Raw genomic sequence first — 15,317 nt, 5'->3', positions numbered from 1 at the left:
AAGTCATTGTTCGTTATCATTAAAAAATCACAAATTATTAATTAATTCTGCAGTTTTGTTAAGAAAAGTTACAGGTTAGTTACTGCAAATTAACATGCAAAAAATAACACACATTCTATTTTTCACCGCTCATCCAAGCTTCTTCAATTCTGTATATGGCCCCAGAGTGGCTGAAAGCAAAACGAGAGCTGACTGTGCCCTGGCCTAATGCTGTCCTCACCTGGGTCAAGGTGTGAGAGCAGGGTTATGTTAGTCACATGGTCGATTGATGTCTAATTTCTTTATCTGTCCCGTTTATTTTTCAGTCTCCTCCACTTACAATGAGCAACGCAGTCGTCCAGGACGCCGCGACTTTAGGCCGAGCCCAGATGATACCCACTGGACAGATACAGCCTCAGTCTGACTCTTCACTTTCCAAAAGAGTGTGTTTCTACAAGAGTGGAGATTATAAGTTCAGTGGACATCGCATGATCATCAATGTCCGCACCTTTAAGACATTCGATGCTCTGGTGGACACTCTGTCCAAGAAAGTGCCTCTGCCATTTGGAGTGAGGACCATCACCACACCCAGGGGGACGCATCTTGTTAAAAACCTGGATGACTTACATGACGGAGGATCTTATGTGTGTTCTGATCAGAGGCGAGTCAAGCCGTTCAACCTCAGTAAACTGAACTGGCGGCAGATACCCTGGAATACCACGAGGCCTCTCAGTGCACGGGCACAAAAACGTCTCCAGTTTGGTCAGATGATCAGGAGGGATGGTGTCGACAAGAGGCCGACAAAGGTCACAGACAGGGCGGCGGTGCGAACGCCGAAAAGACTTGTGGTGATCAAAAACAACGATCCTGCTGTTAAACACGCACTTGTGTTGCACAGGAAAATTGCGCCGACATTTGAAGCCCTGCTGGATCACCTCTCCCAGATACTGCGGTTCCCAGTGCAGAAGCTCTACTCCACAGATGGCAGAAGAGTGAGTGCTTGAGCAAGTGAAAGGAAATGGTAGTTAAGCTATGGAAAGTTAGGTCAGTGGTTCCCAAATGCAGCAAAGCAAATACATTATGATTCAATATTTTCTTTTCTTCAAGCAGAACAAAGGACAATGTTTTAGATAGAGCTGTGAGAATAAAATAAAGAATAAATCTGTGTGATTGTGACATCGTCACGTCCTAGAGCTAAATTCTTTATATTTATTTTAACTGTTAGAAGCAAAAATGTGTTCCATCCAGGACCAATGTACTTTCTGTACAAACGTTGCATATATGTTTAGCGTGTGCACATTCTGGTTTCCTTTAAGTAACCTGTAGTGTTTGGATTAGGTTTACTGGACCAGTATGAGTATAATTCTAATGGGAGGAAGTGGTGACCAGTCTGAGGAAAACCTTGTCCCCGTTAATGTCACACAAAATTAGTGACAGCACATTTACTTGGTCCATGGCCAACAGTGAAGTTGAAAATGAAGACAACTGCGTGTCATCTTTATATGAAGATATTTACCTATATGTTTATCTATTAATAAACATAACATATATAGAAAATATATTAATATATAATATATAGAGTTTTTTAAAGGCTTTGACCTACATTTTTATTCTTTGTGTTTCAGGTTGATGGTCTGGCTGCTCTTATCTTATGCTCTGGAGTTGTTGTGGCAGCAGGAAGTGAGCTGTTCAAACCAGGAAACTTCAGTGTTCACAGGAAGGGCCAGATGAAGATGAAGGCCACGCATGTGGAGAACGTGGAGACCTTTAAGAAGCAGACAAGAGCTCGTAAGTTGAAAATAAAAATTAAATTTTACATATACTGTAACTTATTGCTGATCAATGACATGGCTATGTTTTTTATGTTTCCTATCACTTTCCAAAATACCCATCATTCCTCCCATTCCTAACACCACTCTCTACTAAAGGAAACCAAAAGTCTACCTCAAGTGGAAGGGGCTCAAGAAAGTTTTCCTTATCATCGGAGCGTTATATCGTCAACCAGATAAACAAATCCCAGAATGGCAGCTCCGACGGCCGTCTGCAGCACAACGGCGGACGCTCATGTGAAACAGAAGTGAATCAGTGCAACAAAACAGTCAAGACGTGTGGAACGGAGAGCATCGAAGACAAGCCTTGCGGTTGTATCTTACCTCATGAGGACGACATCGAAAAGACTTTCTGTGTCAATCAGGACGGCAGCATGACTGTGGAGATGAAAGTGCACCTGACTATTAAAGAGGAGGAAATGCTCCACTGGACCACCACCCTCAGTCGTGCCAGCCTCACCACGAAGACAGATTATACGTCAGTTCCTGAGTTGGTCAACAGAGGCCCTGACAGAAACAGTATTGTTGGTTCAAACATCAACAGTAGAGACTGTGAGGAAGGAAACTGTCCCTCCAAAAGTGGGAAGGACGTTTGCTTCAGTGAGGAGCAGGTTAGAGAGGATACGACGCTCGGGAGGAAAGAATCAAAAATAAAACGCCCTTCTACTCCGGGTCTTCGCTGGAATCAAAAGAAGACATCAAACAGCAGAAGCAGCAGCAACAACAGTTCGATGCTTAAGGCTGAGAAAATAGCATCTGCACGGACAAACAAGTCAGGACAGGCAGAGTGTCTTCACATAGAAGACGATGAGAAGCAGGTCACAGAGAATGAAAGTCATTTATGTGGCAGTGATGGCAGCTGGAATGGCTGTTTTGCAAATGAAGCACATAACAAAGTCAGTGCAGCTCTGCATCATCACACAGTTGACAGTGAACCCTGTAATGAGACGCGGCCTCGTTCAGTCATCAGTGGTTCAGGCTGTCAGCTGTCACACACACAACGTGACAACATATTATCAAATAATCTATCCAGTGGAAAATATTCTCAAAAAGCAACTGATTCCCAAACTGAGGAGGCTATTCTAAAATACCAAAGTCAAACCAGTAAAAGAGGGGTTAAACCTGCTAGGAATAATGACACTTCTAAAAGTAGCACTCGTTTCTCTGCTGATAAAGTCGGCAGTGTGCGTAAAAAGACTTCAAGCTCATCAGTAAATGCAAAAAATGGTCAAAAAAGTCAAGCAGAAAATAAGCAAATTGAAAACCCATCCAGGAAATCTACTGTGTTCAATGGTTATAATGTTAACACTCCGACCGCCAGGCCTCAGATGAAAAAGAGTATATCAGACATTTTAAAACCTAGGAAAACACCTCTCCTTAGCAAAAAGACTGTTAGCAAACCACGGTCCCTTACTGCAAATCTAACAGACGCCAAAGTAACAACACAGTTTAATAGGAATATTTCAAACTCTTCCCTGAATCCCACGCCCTCTGAAATTCACCAATATGTTGAGAATTGGTTGGAGGGCATCCAAGACGGGCCACGTTCAAGGGTTGTGTTTGAAATAGGCGAAGATTCTGAATCAGATGAGGGAAATAGAAATGGGAATTTAGATGCTTGTCTGGCTGATCAAGATCTATTATCTGGTGATATCCCAGAAAACAAGCCAGAAACAAGAGACCATAAACACCCAGAGGACCATCTGAAGGAATGTAAATCTGCAGAGGTCATTGGTTCAACTGTCTCACCTAAAGCAAATATTAAATCTGTCCTACGTCAACTTTGTTCATCCTTTCAGTTCATTGGAAGAACGTCTGACATCAACACATCTGACCTGGAACGGTCCAATAGTCTTCCTGATTTTCCAGCACAAGTAGCTTTAGTGTTCGGCTCTTCATGCAGGGCGTTTCTGACCTTCTTGACCGTGATGACCCTGAGAGACTGCCTGAGAGAATCTGACGACCAATCCAGAAAGAGCTCTGAAGCCATGCAAATGATGAAACACCTGAAGAGGATTTCTGACATTGAAGATGAGGAAGAACAAAAGACAAGTCTGACACAAGTACGAAGGGCGAGCTTGGCCCATTGGCAGTGCAGAGCATTGTGCACGTTCGAGGAACACTGGAGAAATTTTCAGGTGTCAGAGGAAAAGACACTGTGTAATAATATGTCAGGGAGTGAAGGAGAAGCAGTATTTGATCATCATTACCTGGACGACCTGATGGATGAGCTCAATGTGCCACCGGAGCTCAGAGCAGAAATTTCTATGACAATTCTACAGGCAATTGGTTTTCACAAACTAGAGGACGGAACCTCGGTAGAAACCTTCAACGCCCAGATGGACACAAAGACACACTCAATTCATTCTAAACTAGAAAAGATGATTTCACAGACAGATGCAGATGTGATTCTGCACGTCATGCAAAATAAATCGGAATTACCTGAGAATGAGGCACAAGTGGAGGCTGTTGAAGAGCAGAGTGAGTGCAGAGAGGAAATTGGAGAAACAAGAAGGACTAATGATGAAGGTGGGCACCCTGGAAACAACGGAAAAGAAGGTGAGAAAGAAGGTGAGATGTGGAATGACCCAGAAGAAGTAAATGACAGAGATTCTGATGAGAAAGAAAAAGAAGAGACGGGAGAAGAGAAACAAATGGTTGAAAAGTCAAAGAACAAATTAATAGAAGAAGCAGATCAAGACGAAGGACAGAAGAAAAGTGTTGGGACAAGTGATGGAGAATGTGTTAATGAGGAAGAGGAGAAAATGGATAGGGATGAAGAGGAGGCAGATGAGGAACAAAGCAGGGAGGAATCATGTGATGAGACTAAAGAAGGAGAAGGAGCAAAGAGAGATGGTGTAGAAGATGTCAGTGAAGGAGAAGAAGATGATGATGAGGAGGAGGAGGGTGAGGGTGAGGAGGGAATATCTGATGTGGTAAGTGAGAAGAGGAAGATGAATTCAGTTTGTGATGAAAACAATCGGGATAAAGAGGAGAACAGTGAGGAAAATCTAAGGATGGTCACATCTGAGAAGGAAGAAGTGGAAGAAAGTAAAAAGGAACAATCAGAGTCTGAAGATGACGTCAGAGCAAAAGAGTCAGATGACGAAAAGGAAAATGGAGAAAGATGTGTTCATGGAAATATAGACAATGTTGATGATAAGGAAGTTGACAGAGACATACCAGACGAGGCCTTGTTTATACAGCAAAACACTGACATTAATGAAGACGCATGTGTTGAACAAAACACAGAAGCATCAACTCGATGTTCCACAGAAGGGCAGTGTGAGAACTCTGTGGAGAGAGGGCAGGACGGAGAGGAGAGGAGCATCAGCCTGTCACATCCTGTAGGAATATCACAGGAGTTACTTGACTTTGTTAACTCCGCCTTACAGTCCTCCTCACTTACATTCACATACGACGCTCAGGGGAATATAAAGTTGGTGCCGGAAAATGCTCAAGCTGCTGACGATAACTCGTACGGCTTGAAACGTCTCCCGAGTTTCACCACCTCTGATTTGTCTGATTACAGGCCAGAGACTTCGGGGAGTGGTGGGTACAAATCCCAGGATTCTGTTGATATAATCACAGAGAGTGAGAGAGTCTCAGATGATGGACACAAGGACAAAAGAAGAACTTTGGACCGAGCTAAACCGTCTTCTCAGGGTACAGAAGAACACTTTTCCAGAAGTTCTTCATCAAAACAATCAGGGAGTTCTTACTCTGCTGAGTCGGACACAAAAGACTCCACAGAGGAAGTGTGTGGTTTTGGTGCTGGGAGCTCATTAAAGGCAGACACTGACGCGGCCTCAGAGGCTTCAAGGTGTATTTCCTCCACTCTGGAGGACGACACAACCGATGGGGTTTTAATTGACCGAGGGAGGTGGCTGCTGAAGGAGAACCACCTCATAAGAAGATCTCCCCCAGACTCCAACGGCATGTACGACGCGGTGGACAGCTCCTCAGTCGACACAGGTCAGGAGGTCACGAGTGAAGATTCTCTGCCTACTCAGAAGAACCAGAACCAGACAAACCCCCTCCAGGCCATTTCTTCATCAGAGCTGGAGGAGATGGCTAAACCTCAAACTCCAAAGTGCAACTTCTTTAGCATGTCACATGGAAGTGACTCTGACCCTTTTCTAGATGATTCCATTGTTCACGGCAGGACACGTCAGACCAGCGGTGTTAAAGGGAGAGCCCTCAGGGTGTCTCCTACTGACACTCCTACAGCTGTGCCCGGTAAAAGTAACAGCACGTCTTCGTTTGCATCCGTGGAGTTTAAAATGCCTGATGGGAAAGTGCACCCAGAGGGGGAATCCTCTGTTGTGACACAGCCCAGAAGGACATCTAGTGGTGGACGCCTTTTACTACAAGCCCATGATTCAACGGACAATTTGCGTGCGAGATGTGGACAATATTGTCCAATTATATGAGAATTCCAGGAATTTTCCTCACATGCAACTGTAAAATACAATCTTTTCCAAAACTGTGAACTAAATTTTGTTCGTTTTATAAATATATTCCACTCTAAGCTGCAGGTACAGCCATGTCTAAGATCTTTCTGTCACATGATAATAAAATGTTCTTGCTAAAAAAAGAAAGTAGTTTTAATATCTTAAATGCATTTTTCCTGTATTTCTAGTTTTAAGATTATTTTATGATCAGAGTGATTTTTACAGTGGATTCATTTACAACTGTACTGTAATCAATTATCTACAAAACAATGTAAATATGGACATTTCTGCCTATCTGCGGCCTTGGGTGGACAGCTAGTGCTCACTCTCTCTCACATGCACACACACCAAAAACATATTTTGGAAAACAAGGCTTTTAATTTTCAATGAGCACCTGGATTTAAATATCCAGTTTCTTATCAACTTTCACACTATTTGCTAAGATTGAAAGACATTTTATGAACTCACCGACGTTCAAAATAATGGCTTTCATGAATCCAGGCAGTTGCTAGTTAATTTATTTGTGACTTAGTGCCAGTCTGGCCCACTTATCACCAGACAGGAGACAGCAGGTGTCATCTGCATCAGTCAGGCATATGTCAGTGACACATCTGATGTAATGGTCTCTGAATATCTGCCTTCAAATAATAAAAGGGTAACCAGGGGACACTGACTGCAAGAATAACAACTCCTTTAGTTTCACAAATATAGTACAGGTTTTAAATAAAAAACAAGGAGCAGAAATCTAAGAAATGTTTCTCCAAAGTGTTGCCCTAAACTGGACAGTGAGGAGAGTTTCACACCCCACTCCCTGACGCAATGGCTCTGTGGACACACATTCACCAAGAGAGACAAAGAAAAGACGGAGACAAAGACTTGGAGCGAGTAAAAGGTCTTTAGAAAATGACCATTCTGGATAACTTCCCAGAGCTTTGTCAGTTACCATGGCAACAGGGGAATGGCCCCAAGCAGTTTAATTCCCACTCTGTCAGAGTGCTTGAAAGGCCCAAAGCCCCCTTTACCCCGACAAAAACAAAGTGCCCCGTCTACTTACAAAAAAAGGTGCTGTAGTTCCAGCATGCAACAATAAATAAAGTACATTTTTGCACTAAGAGAAATATTTTAGAGATTAAATAAGGTTATTATATAATTTTTATTTTTCAAGAAAGAATTTAGGAAATAACTCATGTGTCACCAGGTCTCCTGTCACAATAAGAATTAATTTCAGACTATAAAATCTGAAAAAAAGCCAGACTTATCTGTATATAAATTCAAGTTTTTCTCTTACATTTTACTAATCCATGATTTTTCAGCAGTGGCTGACAATTTACTGCTCTCTGGAAGTACTTTTTTTGGGTGATTGCTTAACATACCACAGTCCGGTCTGGGCCAGAAGTTGAGCAGACAATCCTCTGTTTACAAGCCCAATCCCCTATTATCTAGGCCACGAGCTGCTCGCAGGTTCTCTGGTTGTGTAAGTCAACATTTGGCTCATTTTTCGTTCTCTAAATCTACTCACTGAATGATAAAAACACAAATTGCAGAAATATTGTTTGCCTTAATGAATGACTTAATCAATGACAGCCTGATGGCTCCCTCCGTGGGTCACATGGTGTGGATTTACAGCCGTTTTCATTGACCAGATTTACAACAGTCTAATCTCCATGTGCTTAATGGGGTGCAAAAAAAAAAAACCCAAAACAATTGCATTCCACTTGTCCTTTCACTAAATCTGCTGTGTCAAGTGCTATGAAAAAGTCGACAATTTGCTGAAGATATAAGAAAAAAGGAAAACATGAATCTAACATGCAAATGTTTGCACTTTTATCACTGTTCTTAATCTGCAGATAAAAAAGTCCCCCACATCTCTCTCTGTGTGTTTACTCCATCAAATACTGTTGCTACGGCAACTAAGCATGAGGTTTGGTGAGTCAGTATCATGAGATTAAACAAAGTACGTCTCTCTCTGCTTCAACGCCTGAGATTTTAAAACGGTGCCTCCTAGAAACATGATTAAAAGTAACTGCTGAAAAGCCTGGTATTATTGTATAATGGTATTTTTTAAGGGGCTCCACAGGGATGACCTTGTCTGGCAAAATAACCCAAAACAAATTAAAAAAAACAAAAAGGAGAAAAACAAATGAAGAAAACAAACCAAAAACTCAAGGTTTGTTCCAAACATGGCAGTGAACAGGGGCTACTTGGCACAGACTGTGGCAGTAGCCAAACACAGGGCATCAGTGCTAAGGCTACGAACAATAATTATGGCCCACAGTCTGCATTCTGGTGCTGCAGTTAGGTGATAGATCAGCAATACACAATCCCTGCTCTGTCTGCCTCGGTGGCTCACAGCAGCCCGGTGACCTCATAATTGGCCCGAGAGCTGGATTTTTTTTTTTTTTTTAGTTTAACCCCTGCAGGCAAGTGAATGTTGATCATGTGAATTTCGATTGCCGGAGTCACTAATAGGGCTTATATTGTTGACCTTCTGCACATCGGTGATTGTTTGTACATGACTAAATTATTGTTAAGGTGCAGGTTTGACGCACTTGTGCACAATTTTCTTTATTGCAGAGTACAATGAGCTTCTATTGATCACAGTGTATGTAAAATATACTGGTTGAGGATATTGCTCAGTCTTCAGCTGACAACCTGCCTGAGAGTCAGATATACATATACAGCATAGACCTATAATAATAACTTACACTTTCCTGTATTTTTTATTTATTTTCTGCTAAACTCTGAATTTAAAATTTAAAATAACGAATCTGTCCAGGTTAAAGCTCTGTGGAAAGCAGCAGAGTGCTGAGAAGCGAGGTTTATCTCTGCTCAGTCACATCTCAAGGACAATGTGCCAAATTACTGCAGCCACCCTCACCCGCGGGGCAACAATGTGAAAAATGTCTGTGAAAGGAATATTTGTGCATGAGGCCAAAAACACAACCCCTAAAACATAACACACCTCTTTTCACTCACTGTTCTTTGAAGGACCACAGCACTGACTCAGCTCTTTTGATGCAAATCCTCCTTTACAGTCAGTGAATCTCAGCAACCTGAGCAGCTGTGTCTGCTGCAGTCAAGTCATGGTCAAAACCAGACCCAGGATAATATACCTCAAAACTGGAAGGGAATCAGAAAATCAGCAGCAGGTTTAACAGAGCAGGTCATAATGAACACAACACAACAAGCTCCATGGATACAGCCGGGCTTCCAGTACGGAATGACTCGAATTTGTACTCCATTCAGACCTCTTTGTTTTCGCCTGTTTATCCTAACTCTCTGTGTGTGTGTGTGTGTTGTGCCCTGTGATTGTTGCTCATACAAAAATAAAAAATGAAATCTCTGCCGACCTCCACACTGTTATAAGCTCATAACTGAATCCACATCATTTACCCACTGCTCACTGAAGCAGACATAAAACTATTAGCACGGATGGGTGCATGAACTACATCTTGTGACACTACGAGTCGTACAATTGATTGATAATGGCTGACGCCGCAAGGCGTTTTACAAGGGAATGTTGTGTGAGCATCTATAAATTCACAAACGGGGGAAACAGAAGCACATATTGGCAGAATTACATAAATACTGACAACAAGTTTGTTTTCCAGTGTAAAGTTAATTCAACAAAAACAAGGCTAGAGTTAATAAAGAAGATTGAACTGTGCAAAGTGATGAAATGCAAGTGACTGAGAAAACAGTTCAACTGTGACTGTGAAAAAGCTGCAGCAGTTTAGCTGCAATATGTATTACTTGTATTTCTTTAAAATAAATAGAGAAACAGTGACTATTTATTCTCGTTGACCTTTGCATCATGAACAGTCAAGTGTTGATTTGCAACATAAGGTGGAACTTAGGCCCGAAATACAAGTGTGCTCCTTCTCACATGTGATTGGACTCTGAAGGTGTCGCTCCACTCTCATGGAGTCATTTACATAAGGAGGAGACTATAAATGAGTCAGGGTGGAGCAGCACTCTTCCAATGCGCACTCTGCTGATGCTCTGAAGGCGCACTGTCCGAAAAGCAACTTGAAAGATGTCGTTCTCCTCACCGCGACATTCCTCCTACAGAAAGATGTTCAGTGGAGACAAGGTGGCGCTCAGGAGCTACTCCAGCCGGCAGTACTCCAGCCCTGCACTGCGCTCCTCCTCCAGGGGGACCCTGAGCGTTTCCTCTGCCCCGACCGTTTACGCAGCAAAGACCCAGAGGCTGCGGAGCAGCTCAGCCATGCCCCGGCTGGCCTCCGAAAACCTGGACTTCTCTCTGTCCGACGCCATCAACACCGAGTTCATCACGAACCGCACCAACGAGAAGGCGCAGATGCAGTCGCTCAACGACCGCTTCGCCAACTACATCGACAAGGTGCGCTTCCTGGAGCAGCAGAACAAGATCCTGCTGGCGGAGCTGGAGCAGCTGAGGGGCAAAGGCACGACCCGGGTGGGCGATCTGTACGAGGACGAGATGCGGGAGCTGAGGCGTCAGGTGGACCAGCTGACCAGCGAGAAGGCCCGTGTGGAGGTTCACCGGGACAACTTGGTGGACGACGTGGACAGGATGAGAGAGAAGTAGGAGGCGTGGCACTCTATTTATTCTGCACTGAAAACTGCACTGGTTTAAACCTCATTGTCACAGATATAGGGCACTGTTCATCAGAGGAACTCCTCGGGATCCTCCTCAATTCACTGTAAACGCCTGACGGTGAATCCAGGGCTTCACCTTACAGTGTAGAAGCACTGCGTAAAACCTGACGTTGCAGTTTTATGTGGAAACAAGTAGTGGGATGGATGGATGGATGGATGGATGGATGGATGGATAGATGGATGGTAGTGGTGGGAGGCGGGGTGGATGAACAGTATAGAATAGATACATAGTAGTAAAATATACATGTTAAAAAGGTATGGAGGTATATAATTTGAGCCAGGAAATATGAAAAAGAACCCTCTTTGTGTCTGTCATTGCAGGTTGCAGGATGAAATTGCTCAGCGAGAAGAGGCTGAGTCAAACATGCACAGCTTCAGACAGGTAGAGTATGATCCACCTCCGTAGACAATATATGTCCACACATATATGAGCCACACGTTGGAAGAGTGGTTAATGCCCTTGCCTTACAGCAAAAATGTCACTGGTTTGAGCTCGAGTCTTGCTGCAGTGAGTTTGCACGTTCTTGTGAATCTACTCTCCTTTCTTCTTGTCATTATGTTTAATCTAGATACTGATCAGACAGGAGTGATTACCTCTGATGGCAGCAGCAGTATTTGTAGCCTTGATTTAAAATGGATCAGGAGCAGAAAGAACTATGTGCCTGATGGAAAAAAAACCCCGACAGCCTAAGTTTTGACTGAGTTAAATCATGCCTGCAAAGAAGGGGAAAATACGTCCCATCCTGAGTGGACACAGTGAATGAGCCAAGCACAACAATAGCGTGGAGGCCAAGTGCTTATCAGAGCGAGGAGAAAGACACCATGTGATCAATCCCGTCTCATTCTGTGGTCATCGTGGAAATAAATGATCTAGTCTAAAAAATAATATATTTTTTTTAAAATCTAGAGTCATGCTCCAACAAGGGAGAAAGATAAAAAAAATAAAAACTTCAAACACAACAATGTGCTGCCAGGATGAGACGGCTTTGAAGTTTACAGTAACAAGAGCAAAATTCAAAATTTCTCAATGTGCTGCCAGGATGAGACGGCTTTGGAGTCTACAGTAACACAATTCAATTTCTTACTTCTCATGTGCCTCACAGTGCATCGAGTCTATTATTATTACCATACTATAAGCTTCTGTATCTGTGTGAAAAGAAGGAAGGAAGTCCGAGCGGTGGACCACACTGGCACACGAACAACAATGCAGGGCCAGACGTGGCTCCTGCTCAGTCAGGCACACAGTCACTGCTACGGTTTGAGAAAACCCTGCTGAATAGCGTACTTTGTTAGTGGCATTACCGACGGGGCAGAGATGCTTCAATTGCTGACGCCTCAGTAACCAGCTCGCCAATACTCTGACAAACTGCCGCAGTGTGGGAGTGTGCCACAATGAGTGTGTACTTAACAGACAGGGAGATGAAGTATAGTAGGCTAATGTCATACTAGAAGATAAACTACTACTACTTGAGTATTAAGTACTCAAAAAACAAAAAGAAGAAGAAGATTTACATAAAACAATAAAAAATAAAAATGTCGTCTTGTTCCTGAGCTGTGTATATTTGGTCAAATGCATTAAGCGTCAATGTTTTGGCACAGGATGTTGACAATGCTGCCCTGGCCAGACTGGACCTTGAGCGGAAGGTGGACTCACTGCAAGAGGAAATCAACTTCCTTAAAAAGCTGCACGATGAGGTAGGCCTCTGTCTTGTGGTTGCAGCTGAGTCAGTGTCAGAGGAAACACTGAACGTGAACCCTAAATAAAGTCTTCCCCTTCGTTTTACCATATATCGGTTTGGACTGTTGTGAAATAACAGGTGTCTGTTGCAGGTCAAGCTTTTAAAAAAAAATCTGTTAGCAAATAAAGAACTAGTTTGTGTAAGTTGTTCATGCAACATTGATTGAAGTATTGACACAATGGACTCCGTGGCAGGAAATGCTGGAGCTGCAGAATCAGATCCAGCAGCAGCAGCATGTCCAGGTGGACATGGACTTGGCTAAGCCTGACCTGACAGCTGCTCTGAGGGACGTCCGTCTGCAGTACGAGAACCTCGCCACCAAAAACATCCATGAGTCTGAGGAATGGTACAAATCAAAGGTAGGAATTATAGCCAATAAATACATAAGCATTTACCTGTCGCAATTTAGATGCATTTATAAAAAAAATAGGCTTTTCCCCTTTTATTCATATCATACCAAATTTTCAAGATTTTATATTTTGGAGTGGCAACAATAATATAAGGTCCAGTAATATATATATAATATAATTGACAGTGATATTTAACTGGGTTTTTTTTTGCCATCGTCCCAGAATAAATTCTAAGACTTTGTTTTTCTCAGCTCTTCATCTTCATCTTCTGTCGTTCTTTGTCGCTGTCTGACAGTTTGCTGACCTCAATGACGCAGCAGCCAGAAATACCGACGCTTTGAGACTGGCCAAGCAGGAGGCCAATGACTACAGACGTCAAATTCAGGCTCTCACTTGTGAAGTGGATGCCCTTAAAGGAAGCGTGAGTGCTCCACTCTGAACTCATTTGTATGTACTGTAGTATAAGTATAAATAACAAGCTTAAAAAAGTCTGTAAGATTCATGAGCCGGAAAAATCTGCCTACCACAGAAAAGTAAACAGTTCCTAATTTCACAGGTCATATAATCAATTATGCAGTCAATGCATTTCGCATCTGTGTATATTTTGTGATTTATTTTTTTCATCTGAGTGTTGCGTCTCGGCTGTTATCCCAGAATGAATCCCTGGAGCGTCAAATGAGAGAACTGGAGGAAAACTTCTCCCAGGAGAGTAACGGTTACCAGGACACCATTGGCCGTTTAGAAGAGGACATCCACAACATGAAGGACGAGATGGCCCGTCACCTGCGGGAGTATCAGGAGCTCCTCAATGTCAAAATGGCTCTGGACATTGAGATTGCCACCTACAGGAAGCTGCTGGAAGGAGAGGAGAGCAGGTAGCATGTTAAGAATTCTTATCCTATGAAAACCAAAAATAGCAGCAGGTAAATGTATGTGTACCACACATTTATTTATTTGTGACTAATCCAAGTGATGGAATTATTAATTAAAATAATTCTCCATATTTTACTTCACAGATTTGCTGAATTTGAGTCATTTTGTAGAATGTTTTTTATAGCAAACGTATTGATTTGTGTGTTATTTAAATTCTTTTTAGAATCTCTGCTCCACTGCCGAACCTTTCAGCCCTCAGCCTGCGAGGTACCACTACTTGTGCCCCGCTGATTTCACTGCAGTAACGTTGGTAGTACTGTATACTACTTACCACTTCTTTTCTATTGCTCAGAATCAATGCACGAAGCCAAACCTCACGCTGAAGCCACAACAACAAGAAAGGTTCTCATCAAGACCATCGAGACCAGGGATGGTCAGGTAGGACCCACTCCAGATGATTGTCATGGTCCCTGATCATTACGGCAATTTGTTGATTTCAGGCCCTTTGAGCTCGAACACAAGTTCTGTGACCCTGACTGCCCTCTCCTGTCCTTTTCCAGGTGATCAACGAGTCAACTCAGAATCACGATGACCTGGAGTAGTAACTTTCAACAGGAACAAAACAAAGAACCACACGTTACTGTAGCCACAAGCAAGAAAACCAACCTACAACAACAACACAACAAACTCAACAGCTTTGAAAAAGTGCCTTTACATTTGATGACCCCATGAGTCTGTTAGTTGATGAAGACGATGATGAATTACTTTTTCCTCTGCTGAAGTGTTTTGTCACGTTTGTTTAGACACATTAATGAAGTCAGCACAATGTAGAAAGGTCTACAAGAATCCTTTGTAACCAAAGTAGCCGTTTGGATCCATATAGCATGTACAGAGCAGATATGTATGCTGATGATGTCATGATTGCCTGTATGCAGCAATAAACCATCAAAACTGGAAAACAACACCTTGTATAAGTAGTAACAGTGTTTTGTTTTGTACTACATCACACAAATGCAAAAAATCTTATTTAAAGCAATGTCTGTGCAGCACACACACACACAATGAGTAGGTGTTAATTCAACAATGCAAACATTTAAGATTTGTTGTTAGAAATGTTACTGTAATATATAATATAAAACTGTGTGCACATCTGGTCTTATTATTATTATTATTTTTTTATAGCATAATGTAACAACTTTAATTTAAGTCACAATCTAAAGCATGTTAAGACTCAAATAATGAATGCATGAATTCTCAAGAGTGTTATGCTCTTCTGCTGCCCGCTAGTGGAGGGGGATTTAATTGCTCAGCCTGCATTATCACTTTGATAAATGAAGACAAGTTATCTAGTGGCGCTTTGGCCCAGAGGCAATGTCTCTGTCATTGGTGTGGAACCCCAGGGTTCACCTCCTGGACAAGTTCGAATCCCGGTTAGGGCGGTTAATACCAGTG

General features: G+C 42.6%; 2 protein-coding genes across 2 annotated transcripts; both read left to right on the top strand.

The window, feature by feature from the left end:
- Positions 1–15: 15 nt before the first annotated feature.
- Positions 16–6,328, top strand: LOC103396419 (RP1, axonemal microtubule associated). The gene is made up of 3 exons (XM_025052439.1): positions 16–971; positions 1,605–1,767; positions 1,908–6,328. The coding sequence occupies exons 1-3, from the start codon at positions 321–323 to the stop codon at positions 6,239–6,241; spliced, it is 5,148 nt and encodes a 1,715-aa protein (XP_024908207.1). The 5' UTR covers positions 16–320; the 3' UTR covers positions 6,242–6,328.
- Positions 6,329–10,171: 3,843 nt separating this feature from the next.
- viml (vimentin like) lies at positions 10,172–14,827 on the top strand. The gene is made up of 9 exons (XM_008334483.3): positions 10,172–10,828; positions 11,225–11,285; positions 12,503–12,598; positions 12,837–13,001; positions 13,288–13,413; positions 13,647–13,867; positions 14,089–14,132; positions 14,218–14,303; positions 14,426–14,827. Exons 1-9 carry the CDS (start codon positions 10,299–10,301, stop codon positions 14,465–14,467), a joined length of 1,371 nt encoding a protein of 456 aa, XP_008332705.1. The 5' UTR covers positions 10,172–10,298; the 3' UTR covers positions 14,468–14,827.
- Positions 14,828–15,317: the final 490 nt, after the last annotated feature.

The sequence above is a fragment of the Cynoglossus semilaevis genome, chromosome 20, assembly GCF_000523025.1.
Source record: "Cynoglossus semilaevis isolate Cse_v1.0 chromosome 20, Cse_v1.0, whole genome shotgun sequence".
NCBI classification, from domain to species: domain Eukaryota; kingdom Metazoa; phylum Chordata; class Actinopteri; order Pleuronectiformes; family Cynoglossidae; genus Cynoglossus; species Cynoglossus semilaevis.
Note: the sequence above shows the minus strand (reverse complement) of the source record. Positions and strands in the feature narration are given on the sequence as shown.

Coding starts and splice junctions, on each gene's coding strand:
- LOC103396419 (XM_025052439.1), top strand. CDS start 321: ATGAGCAACGCAGTCGTCCAGGACGCCGCGACTTTAGGCCGAGCCCAG. Junction 972..1,604: donor ACTCCACAGATGGCAGAAGA/GTGAGTGCTTGA, acceptor TTTGTGTTTCAG/GTTGATGGTCTGGCTGCTCT. Junction 1,768..1,907: donor TAAGAAGCAGACAAGAGCTC/GTAAGTTGAAAA, acceptor TCTCTACTAAAG/GAAACCAAAAGTCTACCTCA.
- viml (XM_008334483.3), top strand. CDS start 10,299: ATGTCGTTCTCCTCACCGCGACATTCCTCCTACAGAAAGATGTTCAGT. Junction 12,599..12,836: donor TTAAAAAGCTGCACGATGAG/GTAGGCCTCTGT, acceptor ACTCCGTGGCAG/GAAATGCTGGAGCTGCAGAA. Junction 14,304..14,425: donor TCGAGACCAGGGATGGTCAG/GTAGGACCCACT, acceptor GTCCTTTTCCAG/GTGATCAACGAGTCAACTCA.